Source organism: Orussus abietinus, unplaced genomic scaffold (genome assembly GCF_000612105.2).
Source record: "Orussus abietinus isolate OABI.00-Male unplaced genomic scaffold, Oabi_2.0 scaffold11, whole genome shotgun sequence".
Classification (NCBI taxonomy): Eukaryota; Metazoa; Arthropoda; class Insecta; order Hymenoptera; family Orussidae; genus Orussus; species Orussus abietinus.
Window position 1 is genome coordinate 1,563,936 of NW_019396016.1, and position 22,485 is coordinate 1,586,420.

At 52.2% G+C, this 22,485-nt stretch overlaps 1 protein-coding gene across 3 annotated transcripts in view; it reads right to left on the reverse strand.

Moving 5' to 3' along the window:
* LOC105704047 (microtubule-associated protein futsch) overlaps positions 1–22,485 on the reverse strand; it is a 29,185-nt gene that overhangs the window by 4,438 nt on the left and 2,262 nt on the right. Inside the window, exons 2-6 of one of the 3 annotated variants that reach the window (XM_012432923.1) lie at positions 12,369–14,941; positions 11,823–12,249; positions 11,207–11,304; positions 805–10,611; positions 190–731 (exon numbers count right to left, since the gene is read on the reverse strand). In XM_012432923.1, the coding sequence (XP_012288346.1) occupies positions 190–731; positions 805–10,611; positions 11,207–11,304; positions 11,823–12,249; positions 12,369–14,867 (13,373 nt within the window). In that variant the 5' untranslated portion in view covers positions 14,868–14,941. Of the gene's footprint in view, positions 1–189; positions 732–804; positions 10,612–11,206; positions 11,335–11,822; positions 12,250–12,368; positions 14,942–22,485 lie in introns of all 3 variants that reach the window. The other 2 variants (XM_012432922.1, XM_012432921.1) reach the window with 2 other exon arrangements.

Here is a 22,485-nt window from a genome sequence, read left to right on the forward strand (position 1 = left end):
TGGCAACTAATAGATGCAGTAAGGCTGGAGGCATGCTTTGTTGCTTGGTAAATACTATTTACACGAATTACATAGACGATTCGTTAGGTCTTAAAGTTTAAGCCATTAGTCAAAAGAAAGAAAACAAAGAGCAAAAAAAAGAGCAGCGAGGTCTGCAAGGCGTTACAAGCGAACCGAGTGTTCACTCACTTGTGATCGTGCTTCCCATTGTTGTGAAGTAGATTGGATAGGGCCTTGTCCAAAAGTCCCCCCAACGTGGAGTTCACCTTGCTCTTGAACCCCGAAGAGTCGACTCGGATTTGTCCCGACTGTTCCGTTCTTTCGTTCGCGCGATCGCTGCCAAGTTCTCCATTGGACAGGTGAGGGGTGGACACGCTTCCTTGTCCCTGAGGGTGTCCGAAAATCAGGTCGTTCCCCTCGTGACCGCTTTTTCGTTCCTGATTCCTATGGTGCCTGTGATGATGGCGATGGTCGAAGCTGCTGCTCCTGTTCCCCTGTCCGAAAGTGCTGGCGATCAAGCTCTCGCTTTCCCTCATACGTTGCTGAATCTTGTCACGGAGTTTATTGTTGTGCTCGAACGCGACATCCAGACTGTCCTCGTATCCGACATTATCGCGACGCGACAAGTCGGGATCAGGACTTGCAGATCGACTGGAATTTTCGCTGCGCACGTCTCGAGTCCGCTTCGAATAGTCCCTTTCTTTGGTGCCGTACATCTCCTCGCCGAGTAGCTGAAAACGATTAATCGTCACCTTAATACGTGCAAGCGAGTACACTATTTTTCTATCTTCCACCTATATTTACCTGGTTAACGGACTCCAAAAGACTGCCTAGACTGTTCTGGCTCTCGACGTCGCGCCACCTGTCCCTGTTCGTCGTCCTGCTACCTGGCGGTTCCTCTTTCTTGTGGTAGGCATCGCAATGATCCAACTTGATTTTTTTTGCCCCGCGAAGCTCGTTCTCAGTGGTGGCTTTGAGCCTGGAGCAGCACTCGACGAAGAGCTCTTCATCGAAATTGAGGACCTTTCCCTGTCTAGACTTCTGTGGGGAAGTTTCGATCTCCCTAGGGACATCCAAGGCGTTGTCTTCGATGGCATCGGTAGGAGCAATGATGACCACCTCGTGTCTGTCTTCCTGACTGGACAGCGGTGATCTGATGACCACCTTCTCGCCGGAAAATTCGCTGGAGCTCCGCTTTCTAGGTGGCTCGTCCTCTGCGCCATCGGACATGTCGTCCAAGGATGAATCCGGCGTGTCGTAAAAGAGGGGAGACATTCTTCCCCTGGCAAGGTCTTCGTCGTCGTTCTCCTCTTCGTTTTCCTCGTCAGAGTTCATAGACGAGCGGGACAGTCGATCTAGGGAATGGTTCCTGGAGGCGCCAATTTCCACAATGTTCCTGGCTGGAGACAAAGGTTTAGGAAAATCGTCGTACGCACGAGGCATTTCTTCAAGGCCAGTGAGGTCTTCTTGAGGACCAGTGAATTTCAAAGATCCCTCCGAAGCCGTGGACGCGTCGTCCAGATTTCTGGATTTGATCTGCTTCGTGCCCGTTTCGCTCTCCGGCTTTCTTCCTCTTCTCTTCGGTTCCGAAAGAACTTTCGTTTGGATCGTCTTCTTGGACTCCGATCTATCTTTCCTAGGGGATGTATCAAGATCGTACGTGGCCGGCTCAGAAATATCCACCTCACTCGAGGACAACCGGGTCGTTGAATTGCTCCTGGCAATTATCGAGGGGTTCCGAAGCTCATAGGAAGTTTCCGGTGGACGGGATGCCTTCAAAGACTTGTCTACGTCGTCCAAAATCAGAGATTCCTCTTCGAATGCTTTGGAGATCCTCTCTTCGGCTTTCTTTTTGCTCTGCCGGTACCTAGAGTTTGGTAGGACCAAATCAAGGGAAGGTACAGAGTATGCTACGTGGTCTTGTTTTTTGGGGCCTGAACAAGTTCTTGGCTTCGCGTTGCTGCCCCGTTCTTCGGACGTAGACCGAGTTTCGATGTCTTCTTGTTCTCTGCTACCCGAAGGAGGTCTAGACTTGGCTCCTTTATCTCGTTCCGCAGTGCCTTCTATCGTGCCGCGTGATCTGATCCTCTTACGATTACGGGTTGACGTCCTTTCGGGGTGACCGAAATTGTCATTTAGTTTACTATTAGGTTCTGGAACCGCATCGGTATTCTTCTTTCCCTGGAAGCAGTCCATAGATGACGGAGACGAGTCGCCTCGCACGTGTCTGGGGTCGCTTCCTTTGGTTTCCTCTTCTGACCTAGAATCCCAATCGTCGAGCACCTCCTTGACTTTGTCAGTCTTATCGCCGGATAAGACTCTACCGAACACGCTCTTCACGATCTTGCTCTTGTTGCGCGACTCCACCCTGTCCTCTTGATAGCTGGTATCGCTCTCGCTGCTGTTATCTACTCGGTTGTTCGGGATGGATCTCTGATTTTTCATGTGGGACCTTCTCGATTTCTTAGATTCACGCAACTTAGGTCTATTTTTTGGAGTCCTCCTCTTCGTGATACTCTTGCACTCGTTGCTGGATTGTGACCCTTCAACGTTGTGAGCTTTCTTACTACTTTCGTCGTCGGTAACTTCGTCTTTTGGTGACTCGGTTTCGGTATTTCCTGCCGGACGTTTAACGGGCAGGTATTTGGAAAGCTTCTCCTCTGCTGGATTCCCTGGAAGAGCTTCCTTTTTGGGGATCACGGTGTTACGAGATTCGATGTAGACCGGGGGTTCTTTATTTAACGCGACTTTCAATTCATCCTCACGGGCGTCCTTCTTGTCGTCGGCGCAAAGTTCGGCATCTTCCAAGAGCTTCTGAATGTCGACCGACATTTCGGTGTCCCTAGAATTTTCATCGCTGTCGAACTCTGTCAGCAATGAAACGTTGGTCTCGTTCGTTGCAGGCATCTGCGCCTTGAGTCTCTCCGTGATGTTGGAGAAATCCAGGACCTTGTGAGTCTTGGGTGACGATTTTAATCCTGAACCGATCTTAGGCAAAAGTTCCGACAATGGTTTGTCACCGAAACTCGAAGAGTCATCATCTTCATTAAGTACCAGTGAATTTGGACCGAGCTTAATCTGCTCTTCCTCGAAAAGGGAGGCAGCGTTGCCTTCAATCCCCACAGATGTCTCTATTATTGACTTTGAAATTATTAAATCAATTTCTGAAGGCTTCACAATAAACGCCGTATCTTGTTGATTTTTCGTTGGCACGGCAAGACTCGCGGGATCGTTTGCCGAATTAAATGCGTTGTTTTTCAATACATCTTGCACCTCGACTTTATCCGAGCTGTGAGAAAATGAGGAATTATTTTTTCTAGAGAGACCATCGCAATTTGTCTTGTCTCCTCCTCGTTCAATGGGGATCGCTTTCTTCGTCACATTTAGATTAACCTCATCAGACTCGCGTTCTTCATTAGCGTCGGTAACTACTTTTAGAGGTTCTTTCTCATTTGACAGTACCTCGACACGTCCCTCGGCTTCCTCGGATTTCTCTTGATTTCGTATTTTCCTCGGAGTGTCCGCGTTCTTCTGATAATTCTTCTCTTCACTGACGGGCAGAGTAACTCCGCCGGGATGCGTTTCTTCAAGCAGTGATAAATTACTTTCCATTTTGAATCCCCCGATATTTGTCGTTGCGCAACTGCTCCGGTCTTCAGAAACTTTTCCACGTTTTTCTGAAGCTTCGCCTTGGCTCGCTTTGCTAATCGATACTGCTTCGCACCTTACAGAATTATGTTTCAGAATGTCCTGGTTGGCTTCTTCTTGTCTTCCATTGAAAATTCCAACGAGATCCTCTAAGGGAGACATCGTTCCCTGTTTTTCCTTCCTGGTACCAATTCGGTCGTTCTCTTCCAATATAATTCCCGAACAACTCTGGTGACTTTCTAGCAAAGGCATCGGTTCATTTTCAACCACGTTCGTAAACATGTGTGTACCCAGAATTGGAGCATTTTCAGCGGAACTAATTGTACCTTTCCCAAGCTTCCGGTCGGCAGACTCGGTTTCTTCCACGACCTCTAAGCTTGCGTCAGGTTCCGGAGTGTCCAAGTCCAAGTGTTCCTCGGCAAGGTTTCTTCTCTTTGGTTGTTTCTTTTCAAGTTTTTTACTCTTCTTCGGGTTATCCTGGACCTTCGTTTGGGTAGCAGGCATCAGTGGCGTAGACGTAGCCTCGGGAGCAGTTGGAGACACTTGGTCAGTGAGGACATATTCATCGTGGGTCATGTTTTCGGTGATTTTGCAAATTTCTTCGTCAAGCAGCTCATCCTCCAACTCGTTCTCAGAAATTGCGCTCGTCAATGTTGACTTGGAGGCGTCCAACGCGAAAGAGTCGCAAATGGCTTTACCCTTAACACGTGCACGATTCTCGTCAGCTCCCTCGGTCTGTAATTCCTCGAAATTTGCACTTTCTTCGGGAGTTAAGTGAACGACATTACATTCCGTGGACTGTTCGGCGTCGGTTTTCGAGTCGTCTCCCTGGCTGTCCTCGCACGTTCCTTCGGAATACGATAACCGGTCGATCTGCTCCAGCATCTCCTTATCCGAGTCCTTGCCGACCTTCGCCAGCTGAAGTAAATGCGACTGAGAGGAATTGTGCTTCTTCAGGGAGCTTTTCCGAGTGAAACTGGTGGTACACACGTCGCAGAAGAACTTGGCAACTTCCTTCGTTATCTTCTTCTTCTTCTCGACGATGAGGATCTCTCCAGATTTTGTGTGGACCACGGCAAAGTTGCCGGAAGCTCGTTTCTTGGGCGTCTGGACGTCTTCCTTTAAACTATCCGAGGTAGCGTCCACATCCACCGACGTATCTGCAGTTTCGGGGGTTACGTTTTTATTTTCTACATCTTTTACTACTGTGGGAAGTTCATCCGTCGTTTCGACGGTCAGCGACTCGATTGGTAGTTCAACGTTAACGGAGATATTCCTGGCAGAAATCTCCTCGGAGTCGTGAAGAGAAGCGGTCTCGACATCTGAAAAATCCAGGACGTCGTTAAGATCCAAATGCTCATCCAGGAGCGAGATATTAGCTTTCGCTTTTCTTTTTGGGACTTGTCGCCTTTCGAACCCTCCAGTCTTTCCCGCACTTGCTGGTTCGGAGTCGGCCGAAAGAAGGGAATTTTTCGTCTCATCGGATGCGTCTTCGAGGTCGTCCTCGGTTGTTTTTCGCTTAGAGGTTCTTCGCGACACAGGCCGGCTACATTGGTTAGAATTTGGCGGATCGGTGACATCCGATTTGTCCGAGGTCTTCTCTTGGAAAGAAGTGCTATCCAGGGCACCGAGCTGACTGTCCAGAAATTTCTTTCTCTTAGTTGATCGTCGCTTGATCGACGGAACATTCGATACCGGAGTGGAGGAGTCGATAACGGCATCGCTTGTATTTTCGGTCTCGTCAACGGATTCTAACTCCAATTCCTGAGGTTTCACGACGTCGTTGTTCTCATTAATCCCTTCGGACGTATCGCCAATACTCGGGACCGCAACTTCGAGGTTTTTAATCCCAGACGTCGAAGCTTCTACATCGGGAGCTTTCGACATAACCTGTGGAGGAGAATCGGGAAGCTCCAAATGTTCGTCCGCGAGAGACCACTTCTTCGAAGTGCGTTTCTTTGTCGACTGAGGAGCGTTGTTCGTCTCGGGAATTTTGAATAGTTCCGGTCTTTTCACCCTAACGGAAATGATCTCTCCTTTTTTGACTTCCTTCGGCTTGGTTTCCTTGAAATGGTCGACCACGGATGCTTTTCTGTTGGATTTTTTTGAGGGGGTTATTCCGATGGCATCTACAGGATGAGATTCATTAGAGCGATCCTCGGGAAGAGGCTGCAAATGTGTACCATCGAGCAGGTCTAAATGTTCAGATGTCAGAGATGTCCTTTTTACCGATCGTTTCTCAGAAGATTCTTGTAAATCTTCCAGAGCACGGGACACGGAATTTCCGCCAAAATTTTCCTCTCTTTTCTCAACCACGATGCGCGATTCTCCGCAGCTTCCGTCTTCCTTTACCGGCTTCTCTTTATTACCGGATGCGCACGTCTCATCAACGATCTCGATCGACTTTATGGCCGGCGAGTATTGTTTGGATCTTTTGGCGTTCTTTTCATTTTTCACGTTTTTCTTCTTCGGGGTTTGTCGCTCATTATCATCGCAAAGTGACGGCTGCGACTCTTTGCATGAAATATCGTTCCCCTCTGTCGCGTCAGATTCTTTCTCAAGATCTATGCTCTTCTTAACAGCTTGTAAACTGGTTTCAAGAGAAACGACCTGACCGACTCCTACCTCTTTATCGTTTTTTATCGGCCCCTTATTACATTCAGGAGATATTCTTCCTGTTTCCGCAGCGTTCGACTTAATCCGATTGTTACGTTCTGCAGTTAAAGTTTCAGGTTGTGCAATCGGTTTCTCGTGGTTCATTTCATTAATGACTTTCAAGTGCCCTGAATTATCTGCCTCCTCGGTGGTGTTTTCCTTTTCTTCGGGTTTTTTCGGGACATCTTCCACGGACGCAATGCCCTCGGGTTGTAAAAGTTTCTTCGACCGATGTCTTTCGACAGACTCCTTGCTCTTATCGTGGGTGTCGGAAATAAGATTGTCGTCAGTTCCTGATATTTCTGCGTTATTCTTTTTACTAGAAAGACCGTCTAATCCTGATAACATCTCATTAGATTTGCGCTTCGATTTCCTTACATCCGCTGCTTCGACTTCAGGTACAGAATCATCCTTCTCGTTTGGAATGCCTTTAGCTTTGATGTTTGACGTCTTCGATTGATCATCTTCGTCAACGTTTTTCCGCTTCCCAAGGCGTACTTTAGTTCCACTGCGATGACCGGTAGAATCGCTTTGTTCACTTTGACCGCTAGTATTCGTCTGCTGTGGTTTATTAATTAACTTCATTATATCCGCAAGAGAAATTTCACTTTCCGGGGAATCGTCTTCGGTTTCATTTTCGGCGTCGAGCGACTTCCTCTTACTTCTTCTGGGAGAATGAATTTCGAGGGATCTCTTCTTTGACTCGCGTTTCGTTTTAAGAGAAATGCGACCTTGTTCATTCGAGGTCTCTTCCGTTACTTTACTAATTTTTCCGGGCTCACCAGGAATTTGATAACCTATATCATCAGGGTCCAGAGAAATTTGGACGTGGGCGTTATGTAGACTACGACTCTCCTGAAGGAAATGCTTTGAATTAGTTTTACAATTATGTACAGTCTCGGTATCTATCACATTACACGAATCGTCGACTTTTGCTTCTTTACGGGATTTTTGTACATCCGATTTCACTGACTCTTGCGATCGGGGAGAAGTCTCTTTAGCCACTCTTTCAATGGTATTCTTCGGCTCTGCGATGCTTATACTTTCCGGGTTCTCCGTCAGGATTGGCTCGACTTCGTCGAGGATATTCGTAAGCTCATCGGCTGCGTTATCCAGAAGAGAGCCGACTTCCCCCTCAAGGACGTCCTTCAAGGCATCTTTCTTCTTGGCTATCTTTGACACTATTTTCTCGAGGAAAGAACCTTTCCCTTTAGGCTTCCTGCGAGAGAGGTCCAAGATGATGTCATTAGCTGGCTGATTTTCTGGAGCCGCGCTGCCTTCCTGCAGCTCCCTCGAAGAGGCGGACAACCGAGTACGGCGATGCGGAATCTCCGGACGCCTATCTCCATTGGCATCCTCAGGAGAGGTCCAAGCCTCCTCCTCGTACTTTGTACTGCTTTTGACAGTGGGTTCCGTCCCACTGGTGGAGGCGTTTGATCCGAAATCGGAGCTAAATTCGCTGTCTTCGGAGGTCTGGGCAGGTACAGGGTCACTAGTTTCTAGATTTCTTTCAGGCACCTCATTTCCTTTAACTCGGTCTGGCTCAACGTCGTTCCTCTTCGCGGATTTGTCCGATCCTAGGTCGTTGTTCTCTTTTATTTTATCCAGATTAGACCCAGCTCCTGCAATCGCGTCATCCTCTACAATTTGTTGAGTGCTACTCTGAACAACGTCAGGACCGACCGCGTTCTCCAAGGAAGTCTGCACGGTCAGAACAACGCTTTGCTGAACTTCCACCGGGATGTTGACCCCCTCCGTCAGGATCCCGATGACGTTGCTCAGGCTCCTCTTGCTCCCTCTTTCTCGGCGCAGGCCTCTCGATTTTTTTGGCCGCACCACTTTTAATTTCGGCACGTTTACAGGAGTTTCCGAGGAGTTCTCCTTGCCACTGTCGATGTTAGAGTTACTGGACTCCTGCTGGAGGTGTTCCAGGGCCAGGTTTACGGGGTCCTTCGACCTTGCCAGGTCCTTCTGAACACCGCAAATTCGTGGAGAGTTTTCAAAGGTGTCGCTCGTTACCTCGCATGGAGATATACGCGTCTGATCATCTCGGGCGTTAACCGACGCGTCTTTGGCAAGAGAGCTAATTTCCATAGGCTTGCTGATCTTCTCGAGACTCGACAAATCGTCGGCAAAATTCCCGTGATCCGCAGTTTCGACTTGGACCGATTTAGTCTTTCCCCTGCGTCTTCCATGGTTCGTAGACTCCTTCGCGATCGAAGTATCGGTCTCCTCTGAAAGATTAGCATTATCTTTCCTACTTTCAGGAACGGGGCAATCTTCCTTGGAAACCCGTTCAGCAGGGATTTCGCCCACATCAGCGTCTTCGGTATTTAAGTCAACGTCGTCGCTTTCAACGATTTCCCCCTTCTTCGACGACGGGTGCGCGTCTCCACGTTCAATCGGCTTTTTAACGTTCTCGTTCTCGATCTTGCCGCGCTCTTTCTCGCGTTCGTTCGATCGAGAACCGCGACGGACGTTTCTCGCGGATTTCCTTTGCCCAAGTTTGTCGGCCTTTTGGTTAACCTTGGTTCCCGACATCAAGCCCTGTCCCTTCCTCTCTTTCTCTTTAGCTTCGTAACTCGAGCCCGAATGCCTCAAAGCTTTCCTTCCATTGTCGCGGGCCTTTAGGCCGAATTTCTTCGAAGCCTCGATTTCTCCTAGGTGTTTCGGAAGTTTTTTACCAGCAGGAACGTCGGCAGTATCGTTTGGTGGTTTGTCGGAATTTTCGACACCTTGTCCTTGCCTATCCCGTTTAGGCCTGATGCTCCCCTTTTCTTTTGGTACGCCCGTATTTTCGGGAACGATATTAGCCATGAAATCATTTTCGTGTTCCGTGTCGTCGTCGTCATCTTTGGTCTTGGACAGTTTCGAGCTACTTGCGGACCTTCTGCGAATCTGGGCGTTACCTCTGGTAGCGCGTCCTCGACGGGCGCTCGTACCGTTCCTCGCTTTAAATCTCGTTAGTCTTTTCGGAGTTGCCGAAGGTATTTCTTTGGAACAAGTTCCAACTTCGGTATTGCCCGCTCGTTCCTTTCGTACCATGACTCTCGTTACTCTTTGCCTTACCATGATTTGCTTCCTTTTACCTCTCCCAGCCCTAGTGACTTGCTCACTTTGAGCCCTGCTCGTTCCCTCCACCTCCTCGATGGTGCTCTTCTCTGAAACTTCCTCCGAAGGCGGGGTATCGTTTTCGGTGGCGCTTCTTTTGCCGCCAGGTTTCTTCTTTTTGATTACGCTTACGACCGATGAGCTTCGAGAACACGATCTCGCGACTCTCTGTTCTCCCGGCGCCGTTGCCGGAGACAGGACGGGTAGGTCATTGGTTACCTTTTCTCCGCACTCCTCGCCAGTTGCTAAATCCACGACCGGCTCCAAAGTCGGCATCTTATCGCTGTCGGACGACAGGGAGGAGAATCTCGTCATTCTCCTAGTATTTCGGAGCTCGTTTTTCCCGCCCCTCAAAGTTCCCATTTTGGATCGGGTAATAAATCGCCCCCTTCCGCGAGTCCTCGTAACTTGACTAGGAGGAACCATGTCTAACGTGTCCCCCGATGGTCCTGCACCCGGGTTCCTCGCGAACTTGCCGTCGTGAGTCCTGAGTTGAGCCTTAGCCTTTAAGGACGCGTTCAAATGAGCCGCAGGATCCACTATCCTCTTCCTTCGCAAACAAGTTCTCTCGGAGGTGGTCGAACAAGTCGTCGGCTTAACATCGTTAACATAGGATTTGTCATCCAGAGGTTTCTCATCATTTACAGGGACTTTATTAAGGGTAGTTTTTGGGATAGTTTTCGAAGCGTTTCTTGGGATCTTCTCACTAAAGGAACTATCGACATTCTCGTCGTCCAGATTTTTTCTCGATCTGCCGAGGGCTCGGCGACTTTTGAAAAATTTCTCCTTCGTCCTCTCGCCAGGTCGGGAGCGTTCGACGTTCCTCTCGCTTCTGTTCTTAACGTTCCTCTTCTTACTGATAACCCTAACGCCGTTAAAGACTCTGGCACGACCTGGTCGCTTTTCGCTCTTAGCCCCACCTTCCGCTTTACCCGACCTCGATGCCTTTTCGAGCTCCTCTTTGTCCGTCTCTTCGGCATCGTCGTCGGCCCCTTCGACTTCGTCTCTCTCGTCGGTGCCATGATTCTGAACGACACTCTCGATAACAGCGGTGATGTTGTCGATCCTACATCGATTCCTCTGATAGGACTTTGCGTTTTTCAGCAACTTGTTCCTCACCGCGGCTGCTGCTTTGTTCCTGGATAGGACCGTCGTCGGGCCATCTTTGGGCATGCGAGGCCTGGACCGAGTTTGCACCTGCGGGAACAAACCAATCTAAAGGCATTCCTTCAACTACTTCGGACATTCCTAAATACAGCGTCGTAAAAAATACTGCGTCTTCTAAACAATCTAGCCTATAGTCTTGGTATTTGCATTTACGTCTCGGGTGGTGAAAAATGTGTTCCTAAGCGCGTTCCTCGATTCGATCAAGGCAGAGGGAACCTACGTACCTGACTTGCTGTCCCGACTTGGACCAGTACGCGTGTGCGCCAGTTCAATCGATACTCTACTTATATCCACACGACACGTGGCCAGTTGCATCGAGTTCATACCCGAGCCTCGTCTAACCACCCTACGTGCGAAATACCAACCCTTTCCCGAGCAGTACATCAAAGTACGCGTCGGGCGATGGTCTCGTCAGATCCGAACATTCATATCTCCCTTCGTCGTTTACCCGGTAACGCAGAATGTAGCGTTCAGTTCGTTAAAACGAGAGCGTGGGTTCTATCGCTATTCGATTCCCAGTCTCGCCGCGATACCGATATCACCGAGAGAGCTCGACGTCCGACGCGAGCTCGACTTGAAAAATCGAGAGAGCTCCGTAAAAGAATTAATGCACAATTAGACTTACGTTCCGTAACGAGTTCGTTCTCGTCGAGTTATCCTGCAAGACCTTTCTGGTGGCTCTCTTCGGAGGTAAATTCGCCAGCATTTTCTGGATGCTCTCTCCTGGGAACAATGTCACTTTATGTGACTCACCTGGACCAATAAGTATCATGAATCCATAACGATCTTACATGTAGAAAAATAATCATTGTTAAGAAATATAGGACCGACATAGAAGTTCGTTCCTTATAGAATGTCAAGCTTATCGAGATCATAGTATACGTAGAATAGTTGAAAAAAAAAAAAGGAAAGAATCTTCATCTCATGGACATTAATCAAAGGAACCAAGGAACCTCGCTGCCGCTTAATGAAATCCCGACATTCCACCCCCACTCCCCCGCGATGATGAGGTATAAAAACCCTCAGGAAACGGTGAAAGGGGACGGCCGAAAGTCCTTTGGGTGAAAAAGGAGAAAACGAGCTCAGCCCGAGAGAAACTGGTCGCGTTAGCCCGGAGACCGCGGTGCCTCCGAGCCGGAGAAGGGCGGAGGTAGAAGAAGAGGAGAGGAGGAGCAAGAGACGCGAACACCGACCGTTCTCGTCAGGAGGGAGGAAGCGAAAATCAAAGGGCAAATTCTTACGATCGCTGGGTCGAACCCTGGGCCCGCTGGTAGGCCGCTCTTTGGGTACGTTGACCCTAGGAGTCTGAGAGTTCTGTATGTTCCTCTTCATGCCGCGTTGTCTCCTCCTCCTGCTGCGACTTCCGAAGGGCCTCCACTTGCACTTCTTCTTGCCGTTGCCGAAGAGGCCTAGAAGCCAGGCCTGGTCCCCGCCGCACTCCAGCATGTGTCGGTGCAACTCGGCCAGGGTGTTGCAGTTCTTTGAGCACTTGGTGCAGACCTTCTCCGGCGCGACCCCACCCCTCAACTTGGCCGCCACCAAGCTCCGGCTCGGAAGGAAGACCAGGTGCTTGTAGAGCTCCCGCTGGTCGCCGGAGAACTCGAAGTGCGAGCACCAGACGTTGGGGTGGCTCGCCGCCTTGTGCTCCTCCATCTCCTTCAGGGTTACCTGGGAAAGAAAGCGATAGGACGTTACCGGACGATGTCATCTCTGTGGAGGGAGGACCAGATCGATCTCATCCTCGTCAAATGTCGCATAAAAAAAAAAAAAAAATTTCTAAGACTTACGTATCTCGCGGCGCAGGCTCCGCATATGTACACCCGTGGCCGCGACCACTCCCCGGTCAGTTCCGCGTAGATGGTCTCTTGACTCTTCCCCGTCTCCCCGATGCGGTCGTCACTCCACTTCTTCAGCCTCATGAAGCTGGCGAACTCGGCGCCGAATTCGGTGACCTCCCGCCAGGTTCCCGAAGCCTCTTTCTGGTTCTGGAGGTCCATGGAGTCCTCGAAGTCCGTGGAGTCCTTGGGGTCCTCGAGCCTCGGACTGGACTCGGTCGCGCCCGAGGTCTGAGTCTGGGGAGGGCTGCTCGAGACGACCCGTTCCTCGATCAGCCGCTGCTTCATCCTCAGCGTCAGCTGAGTGGAGATGTCGAATTTGCTGAGGTCCTTGATCGAGCAGGTCCATTCCTCCCTGCCGTCGTACTTCCTGGGAAAGTTGTACTTCTCGAAGGAGACGCGCCTGGGGTGGGTCCTCGTGTGCTTGCCCGGCTTCCTGGCGGACTCGCTGGCATTGCCGCCGTCCTCGGAGGGATACTCTTTCCCGGTGTAGACCGGGGTCGCGGCTGTGAGGGAGATGTCGATGGGACATTGAACCTGGGTGACGCCAGGTTCCCGGTACGACTGTTTCGGCTCCGAAGGACCGGACGTCGAGGGCGCCTGTAGCTTTCCGTCTATGTGGTGCAACAAGTTCTCGCGGATGTTGCAACTGACGCTGCTGTAGAAGGAACTGTCGAACTCCGGACTTCCGGGATTGCCGAAAGCGTCCTTAGCGGCCGTGGTCGGGACGATCTTGGACCTGGTCGCCTCCCCTCGAGATTCGAGACAGGCGCCGGTACCGTTGTCGCCGCCATCTTCTTTCTCGCTGGCCTCTGCGTTTTCATCGTTCTCTTCGTCGCTGTCGCCATTGCCCATGCCCTTTCCCTTCTCGTCCTCCTCGTCGTCGTCGTTGGCGTCCTCGTCATCCTCGTCCTCGTTCTCGTTCCCGTCGGCATCGCCGTCCCCGTCGCCGTCGTCGTCTCCGTCATCGCCGCCACCCCCGCCATCGCCGTTACCCCCGTCGTCTTCGTCGTCGTCGTCGTTCTCGACGTCGTTGTCCAGTTGCCCGTCTCTCAAGGACTCCTTCGGCACAAAGACGGCATCGGAGATGTCCTCGGATTTCTCCCGGGTGAGGAAAGTGGCCTCCTTCGTCTTCTCTCGAGTCCGAGGCGTCCTGTCCAACGTCGTCCCGTGAGCGACGACGCCGTGGCTCGCCAGCGCGTCCCTTGTGGCGTACCTGGTAGAGCACTGCACGCACCCATGGTACTTGTCCCCGTGGCTGGACACCATGTGCCGAAAGAGCCCTTCCAGGGTATCGGGGCACTTCTCGGTGCAGTACTGGCAGCTCTGCGAGGGTTTCCTCGAGTTTCTCTCCGACCGCCTGCCACCCCCGAGCTGGTGGACCCGTTCGGTGTGTCTCTGCCACAGGGACATCGAGAGGAACTTCCTGTCGCAGTAGAGACAGAGGTGGTGTCGGACGAGGGGAGGCGAGGGCGGCTTCGCGAGAGTCTTCAACGGCAACGAGGTACCGTCCAAGGTGGACTCCGAGGTGGACTGGCAACCGTGAAGAGCGAGGCCCACCTTCTCCAAGGGGAGGCTGCAGTGCAAGGTGGTCCTCGACGGCTCGACCCATTGCGGGTTCCCCGATGAATTTTTAACGGGTCGGTTCCCGGAGTCGCCGACCCTTGTTTCCAAGTCCTGGTCTCGAGGCACCCTGTTCTCTCGCCCGTGAGGTCTCTCTTCCTCGGACTTCCGCTCGTCCCCCCTCTGTGTCGCCGACGACGGCGTGTCTTCCGTTCCTCCAACCTCCTCTTCGAGGTTCTCCGCAGGGTCGGGTAATCGATCCTCTCCCCGATCGTCCAGACTCCGTCGAGAGTCCTCCGGCTCATCCACCGGATCCTCGTCTCGGTGGATCTTCTCCATTCCCTCGAGGACGTCTTTCCCGTCGAGGTTCCTCGACTCATCGCTCTCGGCGACGACGTCGACACCCGGGGCAACGTTTTCGTCCGCTCCTCCCGGAACCGCCGCGGCTTCCACGCGGCTCTCGTCGGGCTCAAAGGGTTCCCGGGTCTCGGCGGCGACGGTGACCCCGGCGTCGGAGTCGGCCTCCTTCCCTGGGGGGTCTTCGGCCCCCGGGCTCACCCTCGACGCCTCCGCTCCCCGGCTCTCCTTCTCCTCGTCCTCCTCGTCCTTGATGACGCCGTTCAGGACCGTCATCACGTATTTTTCCAACGTCTCCAGATTCCGCTCGACGCTGTTCCGGTCATCCTCCTCTCGCCGCTGATCGCCGCTCGATTCCGGCACCTTCTTTCTCAGGTTGTTGATCACGTTGCTCAGGCGGCTCCTTTTATCTTGGGCGGTCTGCGCCGACCTGTAGGCAGGCCCGTGCTTCTCCTGTTGCTGCCGGTCGTTGCTCGCGTTTGCGGGGTGGCTCACTCCGAGCTCTTCCAGGTTGTGCGTCGATGCTACCATCCTGTCCGACGTGGACGACCTCCTCGCGCGCTGCTCCTCGCAGGCGACGATTACGCGCTCCGTGAGCGTCGTTTCTGAAACCAGAGGAGAGATCTCCTGATCGAACGATCGAAACGGGGCTCGGGAACCCAGGCTAATCATCTTTAACGGCGTACACCCCCAAAATGAGGACGGCGACTTGAACCGCTAGATGGCATCGGCATCGAATTCAACGGGAGGTAAATTAAGGTGTTACGAAAGGGTCATTCCATATACCTATGCAAATTAAATGGAAATTATGAATTTTCAAATGATTCAGTTCACCCAGAAAAGGTTTATAAATATTTTCACGTTTTCTATGCACAAGATGACCCTTTCATAACGCTTTAATGTGTATCCTCTTAATCGGGCCTTGCGACTTTTTTCAAGGCGATCCAATATGGGTTCATCCTCGACGGGTGGATCGCGCTCTTCCGCCGGAAGTGGTCGGAAAAGAGCGCACTTTCGCGACGTTTTCGCGTCGGGGCTCGCGCGCACTTTCGAGGCCGGGTGGCGCAAGGGAGTAGGCCAGAGAAGAGGGGTCCGCTCTCTCGGCGAGCGTCGGTGTCGCCGCTAGGCGCCCGTCCTCGTCCCCTCTCTCTCTCTCCCGCTCTGGGTCGCCTCGTCGCTCCCGCGGCGGGCTCGCAGCTTTGGCTCGTCCGCTCGCCGCCTCCCCTGGCTCCCTTCCGGAAGTCGATCGCGGTGGGAGAGGGTGTCGGAATCGATAGCCGCCCCGCGGCCGGCTACCTCTCCGACGCCCCCGAGGACGTACGCGCGCCGCGGCGAGAGCCCCCAGGGCCCCTAGGGTCCCTAGGGTCCACCAGAGTCCACTAGGGCCCCTACCGGGGATAAGCCGATTTAAATAGTCACGATTAAAGTCATGGATTTTAATCAGCTGATTTTTATTTCTCAGTCACGATTTTTTTTTACAGTCCGAGTACACAGCGTGATCGCCCTGTTCGCTCTGTCATATCGAAGAAATAAAAATTAAACATGGCTTAAGCATTATAATGGTTAAAGTGAAGAATTAATTTACGTTGGGAAAAAAATTTTCAGTGAACCAGGAAAATGCTTCTTTGGCAGTACCAAAGAAATATTCGGATGCTTCGATGATTGAACATTTGACTCGATTAAACTCGAGGAAATCGGATGCAACCGTTCTTCGGAATGAACCCCCTTTTGACATTTTTCGTGATTTTCGTCGAGGGCGCTTCGCGATGGACTCGTTCCGGAACGAGGGTGGCCGCAGAGTCCGTTTTTGTAATCCGAATATCCCCGCGTTAGCATATTCATGAACGACGATGGCCACAAATGTCCTGTATGTGTATCCTCCTAACGAGACGTCCCTCCACCGCAAAGATCGTTTCTACGTAATCTGCGAGGTCTACGACGCTCTTTCGAGTCGGGCCGTCGAAAATCGTTTGATAAAATGTCGGATTCGTTAGATCGCGGGATCGAGCTCGGTTATCCCGGCCTCCTCTCGATCGTTTCCCCGGCTACTCGTGAAATGAAAGTTACGTTTCCAGGGACGTGGCCACGAGGCGAACCAAGTGTGACGCGTATCGACCAAACACCGGCATGCGGCAGAGAACGAGAGCGCGAGAAAAAACGTAGAGAGTGCGAGGGAGGAAAGAGAAGGAACCGCGCGAGGACGCGACGGTCCGCATCCCTCGCGGGAGAGAGGGAGAGAAAGTGTTAGAAAAAACGTGGAGTGCGAGGGAGATGAGAGGACGCGACGGTCCGCATCCCTCGCGGGATAGAAAGAGAGAGAGGACGGGAGACGTAACCTGGAAAAAAGCAAAAGAGAGAAGCCTACCGCTCTCACCGGATTACCCGAACACCGTGTTTCGCCGAGGCGCGGAACGGAGGAAAGAGCGGTAATTGGATCGAGAGGGGTTAACGATCGTCGGTGCATCGCTGACGAAGGAGTCCGTCGAGAAGGTAACGTCTTGAAGGTTTCCGAGTCGAGTCTCGAGTCGAGTTTGAAAATCTGCCCGTAAATCGAGAAAAAGGAACATTCCGAAGAGACGTTAAAAGGAGGTCAAAAATGAGGAGCAATTTCACTAGAAGGGTTTCCCCTCCCCGTTGCGTCGATTTTTGGTCGTTTCGTATCTCTTGCTCCCGAGGAGGGAAGGGCTCGAAAATAATCGGAACACGGGGCCGAGAAAGGGCAGGCAAAGAGGAGGACTGCCGCAACGTTACCCCCTTTTTTTCAAGCCGGCCTCGAGAACGGTTGACAGTCGGCAAGTGATAACCGGCCGTTCCAGGCCAGGGTCCTCTCCGCGCGCGTAACGAGACCGTGGGGAGGGCGATACCGGATCCGGAGAGCGGAAAACCGGAAACCGTCCCGACGAGTTCGACAAAGAGCGCGATCGGGCCCAATGGCGCGATCTAGCAAACGAGGCGATCGAGAAAAATGGCATGATCGAGGTGAACGCGACGATTTGCCGGATGTCGCGATCTCCAGTCGATCCCGGTTTTCCGCGCGATACCCTCGTCCACTTGGCCGCGGAAACGGCACCGAGGGTCTCGGGTGGTCCGCGATCGAAGCGGCTCGTCGAGCTCTCGGTCCGCTCGCGCCTCGGCTCGGCTCGGCTCGGCTCGACTCGGCCCGGCTCGGCTCGACGAGCTTTCGCTGCTCGATGGATGCGAGTTGGCGCGCGCGGTGGCCGCCATCTTTCCTCTTTATGAAGCGAGACGTCGCGTGGCTCGCGGGCTCGCTCTTCCTTCCTTATCACCGCCGTTTCGCGCCGGATAACGAGACCTCGAGATCGGCGCGACGGGCGCTCGATCGGATCGCCTCCCGCGCATCGACGTCCCTCGCGGTCCCGCCAAACTCGATTGTACTTTCGACCTCGTCGAACCTCCAGCGACGTCGCTTTGCCGTCTAGAGTACGTGCCCCGGCAAGTGACCGGGCCAATTAACCGGAGAAATATCGCGACGCTTACCGTCGCCTCTGCGGCACCTTGCACCGCCTTGCAGCGAAGCGGGACACGTAACGCACCTACGCCAGAGTGCGTGGCATGGAATCGTAACGTGCACCAGTACCGTAACAAAGAGAAGAATGAGGGACGCGACGAACGAGCCCGTCCCTCCCGGAGAAAGAATCGAGACGACTAGCCGCGATATTTTCGAGATAATCGGTCATTCCGATGACCATCGAGACGCCGACGAGCCTCGATGTCGGGCGTTGCATTCCACCGCCGTAACTGGTCGACGTGGTCGACCGATTCGACGGCGTAATTCGATTTCGAGCGAAACGGGTCGTCGGACATTTGCTCGCTCGTCGCGCGGCTTGCCCGGGATCTAGAGCTCGAGACGAGTACCTCGAAGAAGGACGTCTGCTCGAAGAGGAAACCGAAAAAATGACCTACGCGTAGAGTACGCGATCTGGAGCAATATCTCATGGAGAGCCACGGTTGAGACGATTTCAATCATTTGATTAAAATCGTCGATTTTGGAATGATAGAGATATGCGACATGGATAGGGCCACGGTTTCTACGGTGTCGAAAAATTGAGACGCCTCGGTCATTTATTTTTGATTTTCCAGAGACGGCTTCCTGACCTACTTGTAGGTCCTAACGAAGGACCCGACGAAGGAAGACTCACCAAATTTCATTCCATCGTCATTTTACTCGGACGATCGAGCGTCATCGAATTTTTTAAACGATTCGCAGCAAGCAATCGATATCGAGCAATTGTCACGAACGGACGCACGTGGAATTTTAAGGCCCACCGGCGATACCGTTAACGCGAGTATCAGTTGGTCATATAAATGACCCGTTATCTAATTGCCATTACGCTTGCAACATTGAATATCCGCTAATCGGTACCATCTATCGAGGCGTTTATTCGTGGCCTTTCGGAGGAGGTTATTAGAAGTCGCGAATCGAGCCGCGATTTGCCGCAAGACTCGTGCCGAGAGATTTCCCTACAATCCGAGCGGGATATCCTAGGGTAATTCGACGAAACGTCCCTAGCCGGATGGCATCCCGAAATGGCTACCAGAGCGCCTCGGAATACATCACCCACACGGGCAAACCCTCCCCCTCCTCGTGTCCCTACGAAATGGCTCCCGCCGGGCCAAAGGCGACGACGACAAAGAGTCGGCCATCGATCGCGTCGACCCGCGCCGATCCGCGCCGACCCGCTCCGAATTGGCCGAATCCGCTCCTCCGATTGCCGGAAGGACGTCCCTCCTCCTCGGCGTCCACCTTTCCGGCAGAGCACGTGTTCGACTTCTCCGGGGACTGGAGCGACCGGAGGACGTCCGCCACGTGCTGGGAAACGAGTCGACTCGAAGGAAAATCCGCGGCAATGGTTTTCGAGATTTGGATGCGAGAGTGGAGGCGCCGGGATCGTCCTCCGCCTTGCGACGCCTCGTCCACCCGGGGGAATAGGTGTTTAGAACGGGAAGGTACACCTAGGGAGTACTTGGAGAATCCTTATCACGGTTACTTGCGTAGCCAGGGACCCTGATCGAAACTAATGGTGGATTCACCTATCGGTCCGGACACGCGATGGTGCCGACCGGACAAAATATTGTAACGTGCGTTTCGATGGCTCCGTCCACTCTGTCCGACCTGCGTACAGGGTGGACGGTGTCGTTGAAACGCACGTAGAACGTTTTGTCGGATCCGACACCGTCACGTGTCCGAACCGATACGTGTCGGATCGGGGGAATCCGACTTAAAGCGGAAGCGATGGGTAGAGATGCCTCGGAGGAGGCTTGGCGTCCGGTGACGGATGCTCGAATGAAACGTCCCTTCCAAAGATGTCTAATTCGACTCCGAGGCAGCGAAATGGGACGTATTTCTCTTTCTGCCACCTGCGTTCCAGATTCCGTCGATTCCCGCTTCCGGCGCGGGGTAGACTCGCGAGCGAGCAAGTAGCGCGCGACTGTCCACGCTCCGCGAATACGGCGACCGGCAGACGACCGACACCAACCGGCACAGCGAGAAAAAAATAAAATAAATATCCATATTGCGATCAAACGATTCCGGTGTTATGTTCAGAATCTCGGAAGTCTCCCGATTGCTCGCATAGCGGCGTTCTACCAAGGCCGGGGTATATCTTACATTTATTTTTACGTAAGATAATAATGTCGCCGGTCGTCCGATGCTCGAATCGAAAGGGCAGGTTTCGAACCCCGGGAAGTCCTCGTCGTAGCCGAGCCGCCTACTCCACTCGCATGGAAATTGTTAGGAGCTTACGATCTCGAAGTTACAATCGTAACGGCGAGCGATACCGAGCGATAAGAGGACGTATCGGCGACGCGGTGCGATTCGGGGTTAGCCGATAGAAGTCGCCTTCCGAAGCTGCACTTTCCACCTCGTTTCGAGAGGCGATAAATCGTCATCTGAGAAACTTGCACTCCTTTTGGCCTTATTCCGGGACACGGTGATCGCAGGTTTACGAGCCATGACGTTAACGATTTAAAAGACCTTACATATTATTCGACGCGGTTGCTCCAGAAATGGACGGTGGAGCAAAGCGCGGCACACATTTTATTTCGGCATCGATTCGCCCGCGCAAAAGCGAACACGTAACCGGAGACAGTAGGTATCATCGTTCGTCATTATCGCGCGGAAGAGCGATTACTTATTATTTTCATCTTGCCGTGATTACATCGCGACTCACCGCCACATGTACGGACGAAGCTGTAAGACGAGACGACATGGACGACTTTGAATACTTTGACGGCTTTGACTCACAGAGGACACGCGGTGGCTCGTGAAATATTTGAACCAGAGAGATGGACATATCTCTTATCGGATGCACCGAAAACCTCGGCCAGGCTTAGGCGAGTCGAGTCACCCATGGCAATAATTTTTTTTTTTTTTTGAGACCACGAGCACAACCGAAAAGAAAGGCGACGTTAACCACCGACAAATATTCCGTCGAACGCTACCGAAGAGACATTTTGTTAATTCAAATGATAATTACTAGACCGAAATAGACTCGAATAAATATGGATGCAACGTTTCTTCGAAGTTGCGACAATTTCCGGATATTCGGGCCGAATAATTATTCTCTGAATTAATAAAATATTACTTTGGTTCAATGACGCTTCTTCCTCAGCGTGGGAGTTTCGCGGTCCGTCCGCCGGTGTAAAGGGCTCGGATTGAACGTCCAAGTTCGCACGCTCAATTGTTCAATCGAGCGACGTGTAAACCGTTTATCGAGCCTATCGAATGGTTTCTACGTGGGCAAGGTTCAACTTTGAACCTCAGCCGGTGAAACCGGTCGGAGCCGCCGTTTGCCGCCCATGGGGCCGGTGTAAACTCGACTCGGAGAGTAAACTAATTATAATCGTTTACACCGTCGCGTTAGCGTTCCCGTAATCTCGACGCAAGCCGACCGCCCTCTTGGCGGTGTTTTGCAATCACGCATCGCTCATGTGCACGTCGCGTAGCACACAACAAATATAGAAACGCGAGGCTGCCGACTCCTCGGCAAATCCCTGCGAGATTCTTCGGGTGTGATTTTTCTCGTCCCAATCGGCAGCGAAACCTGGAATTCCATCGTTTCGAACAAACGCGACAGAATCGAACGGTGCGAGTTCTCTTTTTTTTTTCTGTGCCGCGCGCGTAAGGTCGGCCGCACCGGAACCGTTACGAAACGAGCTCGCCGTAACATTGGCGTTAAATGCGTTACGGGAAGGCAGAAAGGCGCCTCGACGAGGAAAGTGCGACTGCGACGAAGCGCTAGTGGAAGGCCTTTTGCTGGATAAAAAAATCGAAAAGCGTCCCACCGAGGCGTTACCATTTCGCGAGTCGGTCGCGAGGCCAGTAAGCCGAATTGGACCGATTTAAATGATTTTTATCATTTCTAACCACGATATTTTTTTCTAAACTGTCAGAGTACCGTATTAAGGAGGCTATCTCTCTTCACGGAGAGTTCTAATTAGCTCCTTCGCACCCTGGAAATTTTATGCCACCGGCCAATGGAAATCACTCGTGCGCGGGGTACCAACGTTAGAGACCTGGGAATAAGATATCATGGCTAAAAAAAATTGATAACAAGGCTTGTCGGTTGGGGAGGTTGAAGTGTGAAAGAAAATCGAGCGGGGGCGATTACGGAGAATCCGATTTTCTTCGGATCGAAAGGATCACCAAGTTGGAACCGTCCTCGCAGGAGGTTCCATCCCGTTCTGTCAGTCGGCGGTGCAGCTGTCGAGAACAGCTGTTACAAATGTGATTTATTTGGTAATAACTTAAGCGAGCGGCCCGGTACCGTCCATGGCGCGGAGGATATGAAAATGAGAACCGCCGGGCCTACGGCTTATTCCCTCCGATTCGTAAATTCTAACCCGTCCGAACTTTGTCCGCAATAACGCTGGCTACTCTTTCAAAAACGAAGTGCACTCTCGGCCGATTGCCTCGCGGAATATTATTTCCGTTGGGCCGTTATCCAACGTTAAACGAGGGAATAATGGTTTCGCTAATGCACAGACTCTGTTCCAGGAAGATAATGAATCGACGATTTGGAACGTATCGATTCTTTACCCTCGACCGAACGCCCACCCGGCTAATATATCCCGTCGAATATTTTTATCTCGGTAGGAAATGTCCCATATTCAATAAAAATAGGAGAGA